This window comes from Crocodylus siamensis, chromosome 1 (genome assembly GCF_052110815.1).
Source record: "Crocodylus siamensis isolate JL-2025a chromosome 1, ASM5211081v1, whole genome shotgun sequence".
NCBI classification, from domain to species: Eukaryota; Metazoa; Chordata; order Crocodylia; family Crocodylidae; genus Crocodylus; species Crocodylus siamensis.
Window position 1 is genome coordinate 156,894,121 of NC_143395.1, and position 19,571 is coordinate 156,913,691.

The window sequence follows — 19,571 nt, forward strand, 5'->3', positions numbered from 1 at the left end:
CAGCCTGAGAAACTTCAAGAACACTGACCAGCACAGTGCCTCATTGGTTGGATCCATCCTATCCTATGAATACCTCATCAGCTATTTCCACACACTGATGTACTCCCTGAATGTCCTGAAGCTGTTAGAAAACACTTCTTTCTGGAGTGAAGAGCATGAGTGGCAGTGCTCCTGGTTTCAGTGAACCCCTTTACCAGGAGAACAGTTCCTTCTAGGAACCAGATGTTTCAGCCTGTTATCTTGATGTCCTACCACTTTAGCCCACAGAGGCATTGGCCTTGCAACAGTCAGTGGAGGTTTTTTCCTATTTGCCTCTACTGCCTACCTTTGATGCACTAAAAGGTCCTTAGGACTTCCTGTCATTCAGTATTCATAAATATTTTCACACCAGATGCATCTACACACAGCCCTACGGTGACATAGTGATGTGCTACGTTGCTGTATGGTGCAGTATGGAGACGTAGCAATCATGTGCATTTACATGATTGCCAGCTACGTTGCCATAGTGGCAAAATTTAACCATGTGCCAAAAGGAAATACTAAAGCACGGTGCCATAGCCACATCACCATATAGCAAGTGTAGACATGCCCACCTATTATAGACAGACCTCCATGTCACATCTGTCTTTAATCTCAGTTGATTAGTATTTTAGCCCACTCTTAAGTTTTGAGACCTCTGTTGTATTGCATTTTATTGTTCTTTGGCCATGTTTACACTGTTTGCTTTTGGATTTGTTTGACAAAAGCCTTTTGTTTTTTTACAAAAATCTCTATTGTTCACTTCATGCAGCATATACAACATTCAGTTGATGGGGTAGCTGGGCATTTGGCCAGCAGATGTAAACTAGGCAGGCCAAATGGCTCTGCACTGCCAGCGGTGACTGATTCCATTAGCACAGCAGAAACATTTTTGACAGGGCACATGGCCACGTCAGAAATAACAGGAAGCAGGCATTTAAATCCCTCCAATGGCAGGGCCACAGGTCCTCTCTTCTCACGCAGGTCAGTTAGCCCAGCTCAGAGTACACACCACATAAAACATGCAAAGGTTGTATGCTGAGAACATTAAACACCAGTGTTTCCTAAAACAGTGGGTATATAAGTGGCTGCCTTGCAGGCACCCAGCAACTTATAACTACATTCGTGTACACTGACTGAAAACAGATGGCTGAGGCTTCTTGGATGAGATAGCCTTGATAGTTGTCACTGCTGGATGTTTGTGGCTCTGGCTGTTCAGACTGCTAGACACGTCTGGCTAGGCACCTGACCTTGCTCCCACAGCTCATGTGTAGAATTCAGGAAGGTATTAGAATATTGTGTAGGTATAACTCCACCTGCACAGTGAGTGACTGCTGTCTGGACCTGAGCCACTCAAAGACCTATTCAACTGTTATCCTATATACTGCTCGGACAGTAGTTGAACAATTACTTCCTGCAGTCCAGTTGCCTTTTGTAAGGATTCATGAGCCATCAAAGTAATGGATCGGCAGGGCCAATGAGTATCAGTGGCAGGGAAGGGAGGGTGGGGAATGGTTGTACCACTGGACTCTTTCCCGGGAGCAGCGTTGGCAAAACTGTCCTGTTTTATCAACTTCCTCAAGGTGGAATTGAGGAAAATTCTTGCGCATGTTCTTTGCTAGACTAGTTATTTGTGACGTGGGTGAACCTCCCATGATGGTCCATGATGCCCTGAAGTATGAGACCAACCCTTTCTATTGGTGTACTCTAAATCCCTGTAGGGGAGAGAGTAAAATACATGCTCAAAAGTTCTCTCATATTGTTGATCTGCTTCTGCAGCTCTGGTGCTAGCTCAGCACAGATTTCTAGGCAAGTGGCCACTTTCCTCGCCCTGAAGTTCTCCCGCCACTGGTGGCTGTCCCAGTTCTTCAGCATAATCCTTTTCCACCAGTCCATGCTTTCTCCTCACACCCAGAAGCACCAGTTGACAGTTGGAAACTGATCTCAGAGAAAGCCATCTTCAACTACAGGCAGGCATTGGGCATGAGTACGCCACATAGATCCATTATATGTTGTGTGATATAACCGTTCATAGAATCATAGAGAAGTAGGGCTGAAGGGCTCTCCACAGGTATCTTCTAGTGCGGCTTCCAATCTGTGGTATGGGTACCACCAGTGGTTTGTAGACAACTGGCCAGTGGTACATGTTAACAGGTTTTTTTATAATTACTTTGTATGACAAAAAATTGCTGGTGGTACTTAAGGTTGTATCATTTTAAATTGGTGGTGCACAATCTGTCAGAGTTTGGGAACCGCTAATTTAGTCCAATGCCCTGCCTGAGGTAGGACCATCCCTATCCAAACCATCTTATACAAATCCACTGTTTAACCTCTTTGAAAAACTACAGTCAACCCTGACACACCACAAGACCTAACACCCTAGCCTGCCACAGGTAAAGCAGGGGGACCACGATGGCCAACATCCTGCTGTTGGAAAGTGTGGTTCTATGTGCCTGACCCTTGTACATCATTGTTTGTAGCCACCTGCTCATGTAGATGAGGAGTGGAAGGATTTGCAGATTTAGCAGGAGAAATCCATCTACATCTCAATCTATGGTTCTGATTGAGGATCAGTGGCTGTAATGTACTCTGCACAAACATTACAGGCACATTATATATGAAAATAAAGATGATCATGCACCACAAAATTCATGTACAGATTTAAATTTACCTAAAGATGAGGAGTATGTGGACTGTGGGTTACAGATCAGCCTTATAGCTAATAATTTTTAATACTGAGTTTAAAAACCTTCTATAGGTTATCTTGTATGCGTATTGAATACACCGGTATACTTTCAACTGTTTAAAATCATTAATCTATTTTGTTCTTTCTAATTTTTAATTTTATTACTGATGCCAGTACAAAGAGCCATTAGTGTGTCATTTTGCACTCTATCATTTATGGTTATATTGACCTTTTCACATGTCTGTGTCAACTTCTTCCAATGTAACATGGAACCAAAAAGAAGGAACAGCCATTTACATATTGTGTCTCTTCAGTGACTATGAGTTGTTCTGCTCATCTACAACTTTGTGCTTCTGTTTTCAGCTTACTGAAGTCTCTTCCTTGAAACAAGTTATCACATGCATTTGCACCAAAAATACCTGGCACACAGAAAAGAAAATGTTGGCTTTACTTCATCTGTACTCAGGCTATGGGGATTTCTGACATCAATGTGGCAAAAACTTTGCTGATGGTTTCCAAATGTATGAGTAGGGTTTACTAAAAAATTCAGCTGGAAAGCTTAATGTGTTCCAAACATGCCAGTCTATCTAGTGCAATGATTGTCAACCAAGGTGCCTGATAATATTAGAAGTGCTAGGTGTGCAAACACCTACATATGATTGACACCCCCCCCAAAACAAAATTCAAAAAGGAATCCACAGTATCAAAAACATTCTGACTTGTTGTGGTCTTTCTGAATTCTTTCCAACAGAAAAAAAAAAACCTCTCCATTATTCAGGGGTCAAAAAAACCCTCCACACTGCTCCCTTGCACCGTGGAAAACTGAATGTGTGGTATGTGGCCCCACAGATGTGTATGTAGCACCACATATTGTACAGCCGTGCTTGTCTGGACACAGCCATATAATGATAAAAAATTACTGATAAATCTGTCTCTTTTAGGGAACTATGCCCCTAAATCTGAAGGTCTTTCTGCATTCTTACCTAGAGGAGGCAGCAGTAATTGTGTAAGTTTTCTATATAATGTTTAGCTAGGAAATTACAGCATTTCTTCTTACGATGTGCACTTTTCTCAATCATCCTCAGCTTCACATCTTTAAGTAGCATTTCATACACATAGTCCCTTGAAAATATTATGGAGATAGCAACTAGGAAAAAAAGCTGTCTTTTTACTTGGCTTGTGTTGAACCTATTGTACTTATGCGTTCTGTAGGCTAATTCAGCTCCCAGTATACTTCTAGGTGCAATTTAAAGTATTCATCTGTTATATAATGTGCTATACTGGCTGCATCCTAATGACCCATTTAAGGTCACCTCACTCCATATTCTTCTTGAAAACTGAGACATCTCAGGCATTCTCACTCATGGCCCTTAGGTTTTAATGTTCAGAAGCTTGCTGTAGCCATGTCATTTGCAAGAATATTTAAAAACACTTCTAGGCTTGTATTTGGTGTTTGGGAATTGCATACAGTTATAGGGGATTCCTGCAATTGATGTAATGTCTTTAAGGTTGTGCAAAAGAGGCCAAATACAAATACAAAAATCCTCTTAGTACAAAAGTGTGTAGAGTCAAATCTTGTGCAAACAGCATCAGCCAAAGCTTTTAGTTGGGATTGTCAACTTTATTTTATTAATAAAGAGTCCATTATAGGCAAAAATTTTGTGACAAACTGGAGCCAATAGACTACAAAGCTAGCAAAAAGCTACTTTTTTTTAACTCTCTCCAGCTCAAATCCTTTGCTTAGCATAGCTTGATTGGACCTGAGAATCAGGGCCTCAAACTACAAAATCTACCAACACTTCTTACCAGATATCTGGAGCATTCACTGAATAATGAGACAGGGTGTTCTGTGTGGACTACCTCTGTACTCTTTCAAGAGAAATGCTGTTTGTAAGAAAGCTTCTGAAGACAGCAGGCGCTTCAAAGAGTGAAGAGCTGCTGGATGCTAGCACAGTAAAACAGGCATCCGTAATTCCAAGACTGCTTCCCAGGGGAGCAATAGCTTGATCCTATGTTCTTTTGTACTTCTTGTTTGAGGACCTGCAGTTTAAAGCTGAATAGATCATACGGGAAGCTTTAGCGGAAGCCAAGAAACACTGCAGGCTTTTCTTGTAGGATCTAGCAGTTGAAGACAACATCTTTGCAAAGTTTTCACATACAGATGTAATACTGTTCTTCCCAAGGGCAAAATAAAAGTGAGCTAGCACTCACAGTTGTCTCTGGAGTTGCACCTACTACACCAGTGCTTAAAGCTGCTCAAAAGAACAACAGAGAAACACCCAACCACAAACAGTACTTTACAGAAGCTAAAGAAAAGCCAAAGAGTTTTAAGACCATCATTAATAGAATTCTTACTTCTTTATATAATGCTGCCAGCTTTTTTAATCTTATACTTACAAAAAAGAAATAACCAACAACCAGAACAAGTCAACTAGAACTTTCTTAATATTTAAAAAAGAGCTACAGCCACAAAATGCTTACTGCTACCCCAGTCACTACTTCAAGTATAATTCTCTTTTTCCTGACTCTAACAACCTTCACAGATTTACAAACTTAAAATCACCTGGTACAAAGGATGTTTACTAGTTTAGAGCTTGGGCTACAAGATTGTCTAATTCTAAATACATAGGAAACTGAAAACCAAAGAGGGTGGTTTTGTTTCACTGTGTGGTTTTACAGTTACCTAACAGTCATGGGGCCAAATTTTATGCTCTTCTATAGTACTGCAAATATTAGGTAACTAACCAATGACTTCTATGGGCTCAGCTACTACAGTTTTGAGAAGCCAGACAAAGACATTTCACATGCAAATTGTCATATTTGTGTTTAAAATTTACCTTCCATCAATATTTCTAATATTTGTTTAAAGTTGCTGTTTCTGCAAACATTCCTGCCAGTAAACTCATTTGCTATAATAGTCTTGTGAAGCAAACACAAAAGGATCTTAAAACACAGCCAAAATAAATTCCTCTTTCTAAAATCCAAGCGAACATTCATGGAATGTTTTTTGAGGTATTCGCCCAGCTTTACAATTGATATCCTTGTCCTAGGATTAGTGGAAAATTGATGCTTTTAACAAACATCATTTGATCCACCTCCTTTCAGTTTTAGAATTCCAAAAATAACCCTCAAGTCTAAGCATTACCAATTGTTTTCCATTTAAATAATGGAAACACTGGAGAAATGAAATCCATTCCCTAAGATGAATGGCCTTCATGCCACTAGAGGTCACTCTAGGAATTAAGTTAGTATACAGCATGTTGCTAGCAGTAACTGAACTTTTACAGAAATGGCCTGTTGTTGCTTTAGGTTTCAAACAAAAATAATCCGAGGAACAGAACATACTGTAACACTGCAGTGTGATTAAAATTGTGAAATATTAAGAGAAATCTTTCTCTTGTGCCACTTCTTTTCAGGCCATCATCATAGTTGACTTGAGGGCATTACGTACAAGTAGACTACTTGTGTTTTGCCTAAAAAACAATGGGCTTCAAGGCTGAGAAATGTAGTAATGTGTAAGTGCACACACGCACACAATCAGGCAGCTATGGGGAAGGTCCAGACTACAAAGTTGCATTTGCATACCTAGCTCTACTGGGAAGAGGCTGTTTTGTTTGTCTCATGCCACGGAGGGGGACAAATAAAATATACATTTGTCAGACTTCAGGGTAGTAGAAAATCTTTAGACTGTTCCTGAAAGGACCCTAAAATAGCCTATGCATAATACTGACTTTTAGTCCAGAAATAACAACCTTACTTTAGATCATTTTTACTTTCAATTAAAGATATTATTTTCCAGGGGCTACCTTGGTTCTGTGTGAGAAAACTCAAACTTCCACTCTTCTCAGCTTTTATTATTTTGTGATTGAAAACACTTGTGTGTCCTTCTGTTACGGCATTAGTTTAGATGGGGAATCTACTTCTTTATGTGAACAAAATTAAAATGGTTTCTCAGTTATGAAACAAAGTATGAAAGAAACTGAGCTCAGTTTAATTAAAAAAGGAAAGTAAAACATGACATAAACTAGCAATCCCAAAGTGGGCGCTGCTTTTCCCTTTCTCCCATCACCCTCCCAGGGATTGTCAGGGACTAGCTGGGAGTCATGAACCGACCAGTTTATATTGTAAAAAAACATGTGTGTCTCTAGCCATCACAGTTGCACACACATGAAAAAAAAAACTTCAAAATTTGAGCTATGTATAATTAATGTAGCAATACTTGCCTGTGCTTGTACAGACCCTGAAGCAATCATGCTGAGGTGTGAATTACCCCATTCATTTCAGTAGGTGCTAATTAAAATGCCAATAATGATAATTAAATGGAAGTGTTGTAAGCTTTTTTCATTGCCAATCAAAGCATATAAGAGAGCATACTCTATTATGATAATCTAAAATATGTGTAGACCTTTAACAACCCATTGAGAGGGTGACACAGAGGCATAATTTATTTCATTTTTTCAAGGAGTTGCTTAATTTTCAAAAGTTTGGGAATATGTCATGTAAATAAAGATATAGAGGACAGCAAGCTATGGAGAAGGCCACAGACTCCCACCTGAGAGCACCAATACACATGTCCGATGCCTGCTCCAACGTGCTCTAATAAGAATGCATTGGAGAAGACTCAATTAACTGAGTCTGCTGGAGCATGGTAATTAGCACAGTCTGGCAGCCTTGGTGTCACCTGTATTCAGTGTCCCCATGCTTCAAAATGGCAATGATAAAGGTCATTGAACAAGCATTAGTTAAAGCGCCCCTGCTATCATTTTGAAGTGCAGGAGGCTGAATATACGAGACACCGTGGGTGCTTTAATTAGAGCTCCTGGGAGCTGCTCTAATTAAAGGCTTGCCCTAACCCTGTAGCATATGTAAAGATGCCCTGATGAATGACCATGTGCAATCTTAATACAAATGAAAACATAAACTGCACAAAAATCTGTGCTCCTATGCGTGCTTCAGTCAGAATCTGATGGCAGTTGAGGTCCTAATTCAAGGAGAACAAGAAGCAATGGCATGTTAGTTACCAGTTTTTCTGATTCAGTTATTTCTTACTGTGTGAGGAGAGGGCTTTTTCAAAGAAAGTTTTCTGCATAATGGCATTGTGGAGTGCCTCTTCAAAAATTACAGTGTGAATACCAAGTTTCAGTCCAAACTTCGTTGCTACAAGCCAAGCCAAGTCATAAATCTTGGAAAAACAGAATTTTGTAATAAAAACACTGACTTTGAAATCTGAGGACAGTTCCCTCTGATGGTCCAAATCTTCCACCTTTACTCAAGTGAAATTGTACCTTACTTTGCAAACAGCCCCACTAAAAACAATGTGGCTGCTCAGAATTCAGAAAAAATGTAGCTACTGCAGCATAGGTAAGCTCTAGTTACTTTAAGCAAACATGGTCCTAATGTGGCCACAACTCTGATGGCAAAGCTATATTGTTTTGTGGTAAAATAAAAACAACCTGCCACAGGAGAAACATGTATGTCAAGACTATTTCCTGCCCACCTAAGATCTCTGCTCCACTCTCATCTACAGCAGCTGCTCTCAGGTCTGCTGGACACTAAGGGCTTGAAAGTGGGGCCCCGGGGCAAGGCTGGAGCAGCCTCACTGGCAAACTCGTGGATCTTGAATGTGCCCGTGGACTCAGGTGCATGGAGGGTGCTCAGCCCTATTCTTCCTTTATAGCAGTACAGATCTACACGTGATGCTATATAAGCAGAAGATTAATTCTACTGCACATTAGCACGGAGGGAAAAGCCCATGCTAATGCACTAATGCACAGTGTAGTTAGTCTAATGTGCAGTACCTTAACAAAAAAAACGTTCCTCTGTGCTAACTCACAGTAGCGCCGATTACGGCACATTAATTTAGTACTGTCATTACAGGTACTAAGCTTAATGTGTGCCATAATTACAGCGCATTAATGCATGTGTAGACATGCCCAGTATAGAGACAGTGTTTACTCCAATGTCAAGTTGATTCAATTCCATTGTTTTTATTGCTTTATTTTCTGCAGTAGTGTTTGATGGATGTAAAACTGGAACAATGTAGTGGAGAATCAGACCAAATATTTTACTCATTTGCTATTTCATAGTACCTTATCATAATTCTGCCCTTGAATCACATCAGCTATATTTATGGCTCAAATCCTAGTATGCCTCTAAAGTGCCTCCAAATTAGCTTGCTACTTATCTCAGAGTACATATCTCCCACAGAAGGCCTGTTCCTAAGTTTCCCATTGTGTCAATGGGAAGCTTAGTGCAGCCCCTACTGAACCCAATGGAGGTGAGTAAGCTTCCCATTTTGGGTGTAAGAGGGAGGCAGCTGGGTGCCTTCAGAAGGTGATCCTATTATACCTGTTCATTTTATTCTGCCCTGGGGAGGTGCCTACCTTTGTGCTCAAAGACATCTCCCATTACATTTATAGGGAAACCTATGAACTGGATAAGTAATGTGCTTCTGTCAGGCAGGAGTTCGGGTTCCTCAAATGCACTACGTGGGAAGTTCCTTAACTAGCAATCCTTGTACTTGGCTGCTGCACTTAACATGGCACACATCAAAGTTGCCAGATGGAGGAGAAGCCCTCCTACCTTACAGCCCAGTAGTCTAGTAATTAGATCATTTTCCAAGCAGTGGGAAAGGCAGGCAGGCAGGCAGGCAGGCATTAGACCAGGGATTGGCAGTGTTTATGGGCAGAGTGCCAAAAATCCCTGCAACCTCTACTTCAGGGATAGGCAACCCCTGGCATGGGTGCCAGAGTGTGGCAAGTGAAGGCATTTTGCTTGGCACATGTGCCTCAGGGTGGATGGTGGGGAATGGGTTGCACTGCACTGCCATAACAAGGATCAGGTCTCTTGTGGCTCCCCTGCCATCTGCCCCTGTCACGCCAACATCTTACAAGTTGAGGTTGCAGGTGTTTTTGGCACTCTGTCCAAAAAAACTGCCGACTGCTGCTCTACTTGTAGGATGTTGGCATGCCAGGGGTAGATGGCAGGGGAGCTATGAGAGGCCCAATCCTTGTTGAGGCAGCATAGCCCAGGCTCCTTCACTGCCATCCATCCTATGGCACACGTACACCCGCTGCGGGCAATGAACCGGGCTGGGACTCTGCAGATCTTGGTGAAACTTTGTGCAGCCTCCCCGCTACCTGCCATGAGAAGTCTGGGCTCTGTAGTGGGTGGCAGGGGTCTACCCAGAGCCTAGACCAGCTGTGGCAGGCAGCCAGGAGGCTGCGAGCAGCTGCACTGGGAACTGTGGAGCTCTAGCCTGGGTCATTGTTGGCAACAAGTACATGAGTGTCTCAAGGTGGACAGTGGAAAAGGGGCTGGGGTTGCACTGTCACAACAAGGATCGGCCTCTCACAACTCCATCTCCGTCTGCCCCAGGTACATGTGCACCCGCTGCCAGCAAGAAGCTCAGCTGGGGCTCCACAGATCCCCATGCAGCTCCTTGCAACTTCCCAGCTGCCTGCCACAGCCAGGCTGGACTCTGGGCAGGACTCTGCTGTCTGCCACAGATCCTAGGCTGCTCGTAGCAGGCAGTAGGGAGGATGTAAGCAGCTGCACCAGGGTACGCTGAACCCCGGCCTGGCTTGTTGTTGGTAGTGGATGCATGTGCATCTTTGGGCAGATGGCGGGTGAGCTGTGAGGGGTCCAATCTTTGTTGCAGCAGCACAGCTCTGGCTCCTTCTCTGCTGTCCACCCCAAGACACATGTGTCAAGTAAAATGCCTTCATGTTCCACACTCTGGCATGTGAGCTGGGGCCTGCCAACCCCTGCTCTAGACCCCTGCTCTAGACCTCTGTCCGCTGAGAGGTTTGAAGCCACATCACTCGCTCACCAATATAGTGCTCTGACTACTTTGCTATTGGCTGGGTAGGAATGAGGGCATTTTTATTCACTCTTGTTGAAGCCGGCAGCCCAGAATGAGAATGTTAGCGCCAGGAGCACAGCAGGCAAAAAGAAGCCTATGTGGCCCAGGGAGAGTCCCTGGCTTTGGGGGAGAGGGAACCCTGGGTTTTGTTCTTTATTCTCCATGATAATTAGCCATTTTACTCAATGGCTATATAATGCAAAATGTATGGTTAATTCAGTGAGCAAGCAAGAGGGAACTTGATGCAGTATCCTAATGGTTAAAGCATGCAGCAAGGAAGAGGGAGGCCTGGGTTCTGGTCCTTGCTCCCTAGATTGCTCATGCATTTTGCAAGATTTAGTCATTGGCTAAATGGATACGTCTGGGGAGTGGGGAGTAGGGGGGCGCAATAACTAGTGATCAGGCTCTTAGTGGCTATGCTTTATTTTTTCTGAGTCTGCTCTGAAACGTAGAGGGAAAAGAAAATGTTAATCTGATTATGTCTCAATCATGTGTAGCTACACCTTATTCTGTGAATGCCCCTATTGAAATGAAGGTCCACTGGAGTCTTATGGACCATTGGGAAAGTGTGTTTAAGACGCACTAATTTCTTAGCCAATGGCACAAAAGGGAGTAATGTGACTAATACCACAACCAGCTGCTTTTGATTTTACAGATGAATGCACAGATACCCATTTACAGGGCAGCTATGAGCATGAGTCTAAAGCAGGGCCTGAACTCATGCCTCCAGAACTATAGCACATAATCTTAACCACTCCTACTGAAAACAGTGAAATTATTTGCAGAGAAAGGTACTACTCATTGGGTGCATCTACACAAGATGTTTACTGTGGAGTAGATTAATTCATTCTGCAGTAAACACTGCATGTCTACACGTGTATCTCTATTAGTAGTAATCAATGGCTCAATGTTTAGCTGGCAGCCGCTATCAAGTGGAGTGCCACAGGGGTCAGTCCTGAGACAGTTTTGTTCAATATCTTTGTTAATGATCTGGAAGATGGGATGGAGTGCACCCTCAGCAAGTTGATGGATGACACGAAGCTGGACAGTGTAGTAGATACACTGGAGGGTAGGGCTAGGATTCAAAGTGACCTAGACAAATTGGAGGATTGGGCCAAAAGAAATCTCATGAGGTTCAACAAGGACAAGTACAAAGTTCTGCACTTAGGATGAAACAAACTCATGCATGACTACAGCTTTGGGATTGACTGGCTAAGCAGCAGCTCTGCAGAAAAGGACCTGGGGTTACAGTGGACAATAAGATGGATATGGGTCAGCAGTGTGCCCTTGTTGCCAAGAAGGCTAACAGCAGCCTGGCCTGCATTAGTAGAAGTGTTGTCAGCAGATCAAGGGAAGTAATTATTCCCCTCTATTCAGCACTGGTAAGGCCACATCTGGAGTACTGTGTTCAGTTTTGGGCCCCCCACTACAGAAAGGATGTGGACAAGTTGGAGAGTGTCCAGAAGAGAGTAATGAAAATGGTTGGGGCACATGACTTATGAGGAGAGGCTAAGGGAACTGCGTTTATTTAGTCTGGAGAAGAAATGACTGAGAGGATTTGATAGCAGCCTTTAACTATCTGAAGGGTGGTTCCAAAGTGATGTTCTCAGTAGTGGCAGATGATAGAATAAGGAGCAATGGTCGCAATTTGCAGCAAGGGAAATTTATGTTGGATAATAGGAAAAACTTTCTCACTAGAAGGGTGGGGAACCAATGGAGCAAGTTACCTAGAGAGGTGGTGGAACCTCCATCCTTGGAGGATTTAAGACCCAGCTTGACAAAGCCCTGGCTGAAATGATCTAGTTGGCGATGGTCCTGCTTAGAGCATGGAGTTGAACTAGATAACCTCTTGAGGTCCCTTCCAGCCCTAACTTTCTATGATTCTATTATTCTATTAGGTTGGAGTAAATTAACTCCACAACACCACAAGTATAGACAGTGACATGGTTGGCTAGGGCACAGGGGTGCCTGCTGGCTAGCCCTGCACTGGAGCACTCTTGTACCCCAGTAAGCCCCTCCTCAGCATGTTGAGCTGCAGGGGAGCAGCCCTGGGCAGGCAGGCTGAACCCCACATTCAAACAGTGCATCTGGGAGCAATAAGCTCCAGAGTTTATTGCTTCACATTAACTGCACATGTAGATGTGCTCATTGTCAATGAAGACAGTAGAATTTAGCCCATAGTGACTTATATAAGGCTTCTTTGCAGAGACAGAAGTACGGTACAATCTGACATTCTTCATCTCTAATGAAACGCCTCAATTATTGGTATGCTTTTTTAACATCTAGCAAATGGCGATTTAAAAGAAGAGACTGCTTAAAAACAATGGACAGAGAATGGGAATTTCATACAATGAGAAATACACATCTTAAGGGTGGCTGTCAGGGGAAACAGATCATCGCTGCTGAAAGTCCAACTAAAATAGCTCCTTAAAGAGGTTAGCTCCTTAAAGAATTTGGAACATAAAATGCTTTAAATAATAAAAAAAGGCAGCTGGAAAATGTTAACACTTAGTTTCTAATTGAAACGCTGTGTTTTATTTTATTTCAACAAACCTTAATTTGGCTTTTTACCAAGCAATTTTTGCTCAAAATCCCTTGATGACTTTATGGTCATCAAGCAAGATCCTAAGAGAATTGACACCTGTTATTCTGTGGAAGAATACACACTGAATAAGATAAGCAGGAAAATAATGAGCTCCAATTCATAGAATAAACATTAAGTCAGAATGTACAGAATATTTAGAAGGATGAATTAATGAATGGAAAAAAAGTCTGGAAAATATTTTGTGTGGTCCAGACTTACTGATGATAAGCACAAAGCAATGTTCTCACAAAAGCCAAAAACACATGGATGGCCCACTGCATTGAGGAAACATAATGAAATATTTACAATTTTGGCATGCAACTGGCAGAACCTATGCAATACCATTTCCCTGGGACCTGAAGAAAGGTCCACGCTTACCTCTTTATGAAAAGCAGTTGAATATTTATTAAAACAGCATTTTCAACACCATTTTCTATATACAACAAGGAGTCATTAAATGGCTGAGACAGGGCCAGATGTTACAATGTAGACTGAAACATACAATTGGAATGCATACAGTTTTTACTCCTTTGAAACATGGCATAAAGAGTTCTCACAGACAGCAGTTGTGGTTCATCTTAGAGCAGCTTCTAACTGCAACATATTGTGTTAGTTTCCATGTTGGTGTAATTGTGTATAGTTCTGCTGAAGTTAATAACACTACAATCATTTACACCCACTTAGGAATTGACTCATTGAATGTACCTGCTGAGGATTTGAGTGATTTTGGCTGCTGACAAACATGGGGAAACCCCCCCCAAAACAGCACTGCTGGAAAAGAAAATGCGTAGTTCAACTCAGTTCTCTAGTGTCTGTATAGATTGTGCGCTTCAGCGGGGCTTTTTGGTGCTTTTATCTAATAGCTGATTCAACTGGCTATAGATAAAAGCACCAAAAAGCCCCGCTGAAGTGCACAATCTATACAGACATTGGGCAAGCTGGGTCAAACTAGCACAATGCCTCTTTTGGGCATGCACTGCACTTGGTACAGGCTTGGGCTGAGCTTAAAGTAAAATGCTGATTTGGGGAGTTTTCTCACAACATGTAAGCAGACTATGTCTCTTAAACTTGAGGACCCTAAGCATTTGATAGTAAAAGCAATTGGCATAATAAATGCATGCTGTTTCTACCTTGGGTATGCTGGTGTTTTTTCCTCCTCCCTATGCCTATTCTTCAGAACTTAACACTTTAGAGTAGGTAAAATCTGTATACTGTCTATATCTGAGCACAAGTAACAATTATATTAAATATTCTATAGTCATTTTGAAATACATTAAAAAACAACTCAGATTTTGTGCTCATGTCACAATCCTTAGTTTGAACTTCAGGCACTGAATAAATAAGTTGAGGGAGTTAGGCCCTTAGTTTGGCATTTTGGCTTTTAGGGTACCTAAAGATGTACCTCACATGCAGTGAGGCTGCTCTGATGGACCTCACATGCAGACTCAATTAATTGAGTCTGCAGGAGCAGACTCCAGCATCATGTGCATCAGCATCCCCATGCTGAAAAATGGTGGTGGGGGTGCTTTAACTGAAACTCATTTGACAAGCTTTAGTTAAATAAAGTGCCCCTGCTGCTGATTTTCAGTGTGGCGGGCGGGTCGCAGAACCGCTCTACTTAAAGTGTTCCCCACCCCCAACACACACACTCTTGGAGCACATGTATAAAAGCCCTTCATGACTTGTATCATAAGGGTTGGCCTTTAGGGAAATAATCTTGTGTTAAATTTCATTTTATGAAACTTCTATATAAGCAAGTGAAGAAATGACGTACAACATTTCTACAGAATATTGTCAATATGGAGTCACACTTTTTGAATGTACATACTCGTGACACCTAACTGGAGTCCTCTGGAAACTGACTTCTAAACACTCCTTTATCAAACTAAGCATTTGCTGTGGGGTTTTATACAATCTGAAGCTCCATTTCCTCTAGCTTATTTCAGCTAGTGGCATCAGAACTTTTATTAATGCTCCTGTTGTCCCTTTGGCAGTTGTGCTGATATATTATTTTTCAAGCATTTTAAAAATATTTGTCTAGTTTAATTTTAAAATGTAACAGCTGAACAGTGCTATTAGGAGCTATCAGTGCTGCGTCATTTAGGTCAGGCCACCAGCTTGTTGGCCTCTATTAGGGACCAATTCATTGGCTCTGTCTTGAGTTTGAGTTCAATGGCTCTGTACTGAGTTCTGCTGAGTTTGCTTTTCAGCCTTCTTGCTAGGATCAAGGGTACTCCAGCACATTGTTTGAATCTTGGAAGAAAACCAGATCTAAGTGCTGGCTATCTTACAAAAGCAAGATATTGGTTTTAGTAGTCCAATAAGATGCAGCACAGTCTAAAATGACTCCAGCTTTCCAGGTGAGTAAGAACTATGGGTCTCATCTCTGGGAATCTCTGAATAAGGAGGACTTGAAAGCACCTTAAGCTGAGTCTTGCAGTATGGCTAAGCTGATACCCAATCTTAGTACTAACTGAAATCCAGAACTAAGAGGATCCAAGAAGGCAAAAAATATGAGGACAGAGAGGATTCAGATCTGTCTCTCACTGTTTTGGCATTAAAAAAAACTAACTTTGCTTACACATGTTAAAAAAACCAACCCCCTCCGCCCCCCCCCGCCAAAGTGTACTTTACTGGAAGAAGCAGTATGTTACTTCAACCTGGCTCTGCAGCATCTGTATAGATTGGGTGCTTTGCTGGGGCTTTCTGGCAGGTTTACCTAAAGCTGATTCAATCAGCTATTAGATAAAAGCACCAAAAAGCCCCATTAAAGTGCCTGATCTACACAGACATCGGGCAAGCCAGGTCCAACTAAGACACTGTCTCTTCTGGGCACGTTCTGGGCTCAGCACAGGAATGTGATCAATTTAAGTAAAGCACTGCTTTTTTTAACATCTGAAAGCAGCCTTAGAGGTCACTTTTTAAGCAGAATGTTTTACAAAGTTTTTTAATAACTTCATTTACTGCTTATGGCATCAGTTATCATGTTAGTAAAATCTTGACAGTGTTCATGAAAGATATGAAAAGGTGATGTGTGGCAATTACACATTGTGAGGAAAATGTATCACCTACTGCAGAAAATATGAAAAACAAAGGCCAAATATTTTACTTGATCTCATATTGCATACACTGTCCTTTCACTTCATGTAGATTTCATAGATTTCATAGACATTAGGGCTGGAAGGGACCTCGGGAGATCATCGAGTCCAGCCCCCTGCCCAAAGGGCAGGAAGTCAGCTGGGGTCATAGGATCCCAGCAAGATAAGCATCCAATTTACTCTTGAAGGTGTTCAATGTAGGTGCTTGAACCACCTCCAATGGCAGACTGTTCCAGACCTTGGGGGCTCGGACAGTAAAGAAATTCTTCCTTATGTCCAGCCTGAAACGGTCTTGCAGGAGTTTGTGACCGTTCGACCTCGTCATCCCTTGGGGCGCTCTGGTGAACAGATGTAAATTCACTGTAAAAGAATATCCTGCTCTTACCTAGAGCTGCCCTTTGCATGTGGCGCTGGGTTATCTCCTCTTTCAGATGGTCTGTGAAAAACACAAATACAAATGGTTAAAGAGGTTTCAAACTTTCATAGACTTACAAAGTCATTAGTTACCTCGCACTATTTGAAGTTGCCCATGCAGCTAGCCAAATTAAGGGTACTTCCTATGGAGTCCACAGGGGAGGAAATGGCTGTTGGAGCTCTCTCCCACTTGTCTAACGCAACTAAACAGGAGCAGACATGATTTGGCCCTATATATCCTAAATTTAACTTTATCCAGTACGAAAGAGTGGAAATTAAGCCGTCTCCTTTCAATGAAGTCAAGCACTTTCACAGGATAATGATCTCCTGCTGTTAGATACAAGAGAAGGCCAAGGAAGGCAGAAGACAGATAGAATTCCAAGTATTCATTCAAACAGACTTGTAGACGCTAGAGAAGGAAAGGAGCTATTAGGTCATCTAGTCCATCTCTTTGCCAGTACAGAATTGGTTCCCTGCAGAACCTTTTTTCATGTTTTGTCCAGCTCAATATTAATGTCCCATGTGATAGAGCTTCTGCAGCTTCCACTGCTTAACACATCTCAGGGTCAAGATGTCATTAATATAAACTCAGAATTCCTCATTACTTAATCGCATTATCCCATTACTCCTAGTTATGCTCCCATGCCCTACACAATTTCCTTCACCCTTCTGTTCTTAAGTTCGCCCTTGATCCCGTGACACTGGTGTAGTTTGCCAACTATATCAAACCATAATTAGATTACCAGATGGATAATCATTGCTCATTGTTAAAAGCTGAACCAATAAAAGGAAAAAACACAACAACAAAAGCACAAAAACAAAAATATACAACTCCAACAAGTATGCCTGTTCTGAGAACAAGAAGGGATAATTTCTCTTCTTGGGATTCCAGATTAAATTGATTTCTAAACAGAGCGCCCACCCTGCTTGAACTGCCTCAGCACCCTGGCACCACCCCAGAGCGCCATGAGGTTATCAACTTCCTCCTGGGTCCAGTTGGGGGCCTGGGCAGTCAGCATGGGCATGCACGGCCAGGGCTCGATGGAAAGGATGGTGAGGACATGATGTCCTGCACCAGCTCTCTGGGTCCCTGTGCAGCTGTCCCTATGATACCAGCCCTAGGTAGCTGCCAGCAGTGCCCAGCACAGGGGCACAGCCAGGGACTGGGAGCTACACCACAGAGACACTTCACCACAGGATCTACAAGGTCAGGAGACAGTGCTGAGTGAGCAGCAGCAGGGAGCAGGTGCTGGCCCTGCTGGGGGGATGTCTGTGTGGTGTGCCCCAAGGGAAAAAATGGATGCAGGCTTTTATAGCCTGCAGCTAGGGGCTGCCAGAGAGCCAACCCAGCCCTGGGGCAGAAGAGGCTCCCAGCCAGGAGCCCTGGGGCTGGCCTCAGGCTGGCTCCCTAGTGGCAGGGCAGACACAGCACTAAACTTAATGCCAGGTCACATCTACATGTGCATTAGTGCACATTAACTAACTGTGACTAAATTTGATACCTGCCTTTGCAGGTATCAAATGTAGTCATGATTAGCCACTTTTACTGTGCAGTAAGGGTGTGCATGTATAGACATGCACCCTTATTGCACAGTAAAGTAGGCTAAGGTGCATTAACATGTCTTGTATAGACATGCCCAAAGGGCACTTTTATGCATGGTCAGGAGAGCAGGGTGGTGCTCCAAAAGTGCTCTAACAAAAGTGCTGCAGTGTCTTGTGCTGTAGCATCCTCATGCTTCAAAATGGTGGCAGGGGCACTTGAACTAAAGCTTGTTCAACAAGCTTTAGTTAAAGTACTCCCGCTGCATTTTTAAGCCTGGGGACACCAACACATGAGACATGGAGGCTGGCTGGTATGTGGTAATTACCATACTCCAGCAGTCTCGATTAATCATGGATGCTGGATTAATTGAGTCTGCTCCAACGTGCTGTGTACAGGCACCCAAAGTTCCTTTCAGCCAATAAAACCCCAGGTTTAAATAAGATGAATGAGCAACACTGTAACACTAGCTCCCTGAGTGACATAACAAAGATATTTTAAAAATAATTCAGTTAGAAAGGAAGAATTCAGCTAGCAGTACTCTACTCCATCTATCCCAAACTGATTACAGGGATGAACACTTTCAGCATATATGATTGTACAAACTTTGATATTAGTTACTAAGATAAAAATAACACTTAGACTAGAAAAAAATTTCCTTAACACTATCAGTAGCAGATGTGTCCCACACCTGGACATGAAACATGGCTAAGATCAGTCAGGTTTGGTGTAAATTTAATAATTTTGTTGGTATAACTATTTTACTGTGTCTTTTTTAAACCAAAATATTTATACCTGGAGTGTGAACACATTTACACTGCTTATACTGTTATAATGATGATTTAATCCAGGTCTACAGTACATTTTTTTCTGGAATACTTATTTCAGTCAGGGGCATGATGAAGTGTGATTTATGACCACATATCCATACTGGCAAAACCATACTTTCACTAATATAATTTATTCTGCTGAGGAGCAGATAGGGGAGGGGAAAATTGTGTGGGTGGCTGGAAAGTTCAGTTTTGCTGGTTTAAGCTGAGTCCATCCTAGGAGACTTTTACCAGCGTGGCATACTAACTATACTGGTCAAACCTTCCAAATGCAAACCTGGCTTTATATTGACATAGTTATTTCCCTTATGTATGGGAGTAGGTATATTATTTAAAAGAGTCCTCATTCTAATATAACTGCCCCCATTCTAGAAGGTTGTCCCACTTCAATTGGTATAGATAAAGTGGTACAACTTTTGAATGTAAAGAAGTCTTCAGACAACAAGTAACAGCTGGAATAGATCATTCTTTCTTGTGCACCATAACTCCAAAAGTGAAGCCAATAGGGGAATAAGAGCCTACCTTTTAATATATAAT

The 19,571-nt window shown here is 42.2% G+C and overlaps 1 protein-coding gene across 5 annotated transcripts in view; it reads right to left on the reverse strand.

Annotated features, from left to right (window-relative positions):
* KIF6 (kinesin family member 6) overlaps positions 1–19,571 on the reverse strand; it is a 421,087-nt gene that overhangs the window by 39,337 nt on the left and 362,179 nt on the right. For all 5 annotated transcript variants that reach the window (XR_016442273.1, XM_090046733.1, XM_090046752.1 and 2 more), the window contains one exon: positions 16,636–16,686. Coding sequence is in view for 4 of the 5 variants with exons in the window: in XM_090046733.1 (XP_089902859.1) it covers positions 16,636–16,686 (51 nt within the window). In the remaining variant the exon portion in view is untranslated. The remainder of the gene's footprint in view (positions 1–16,635; positions 16,687–19,571) is intronic.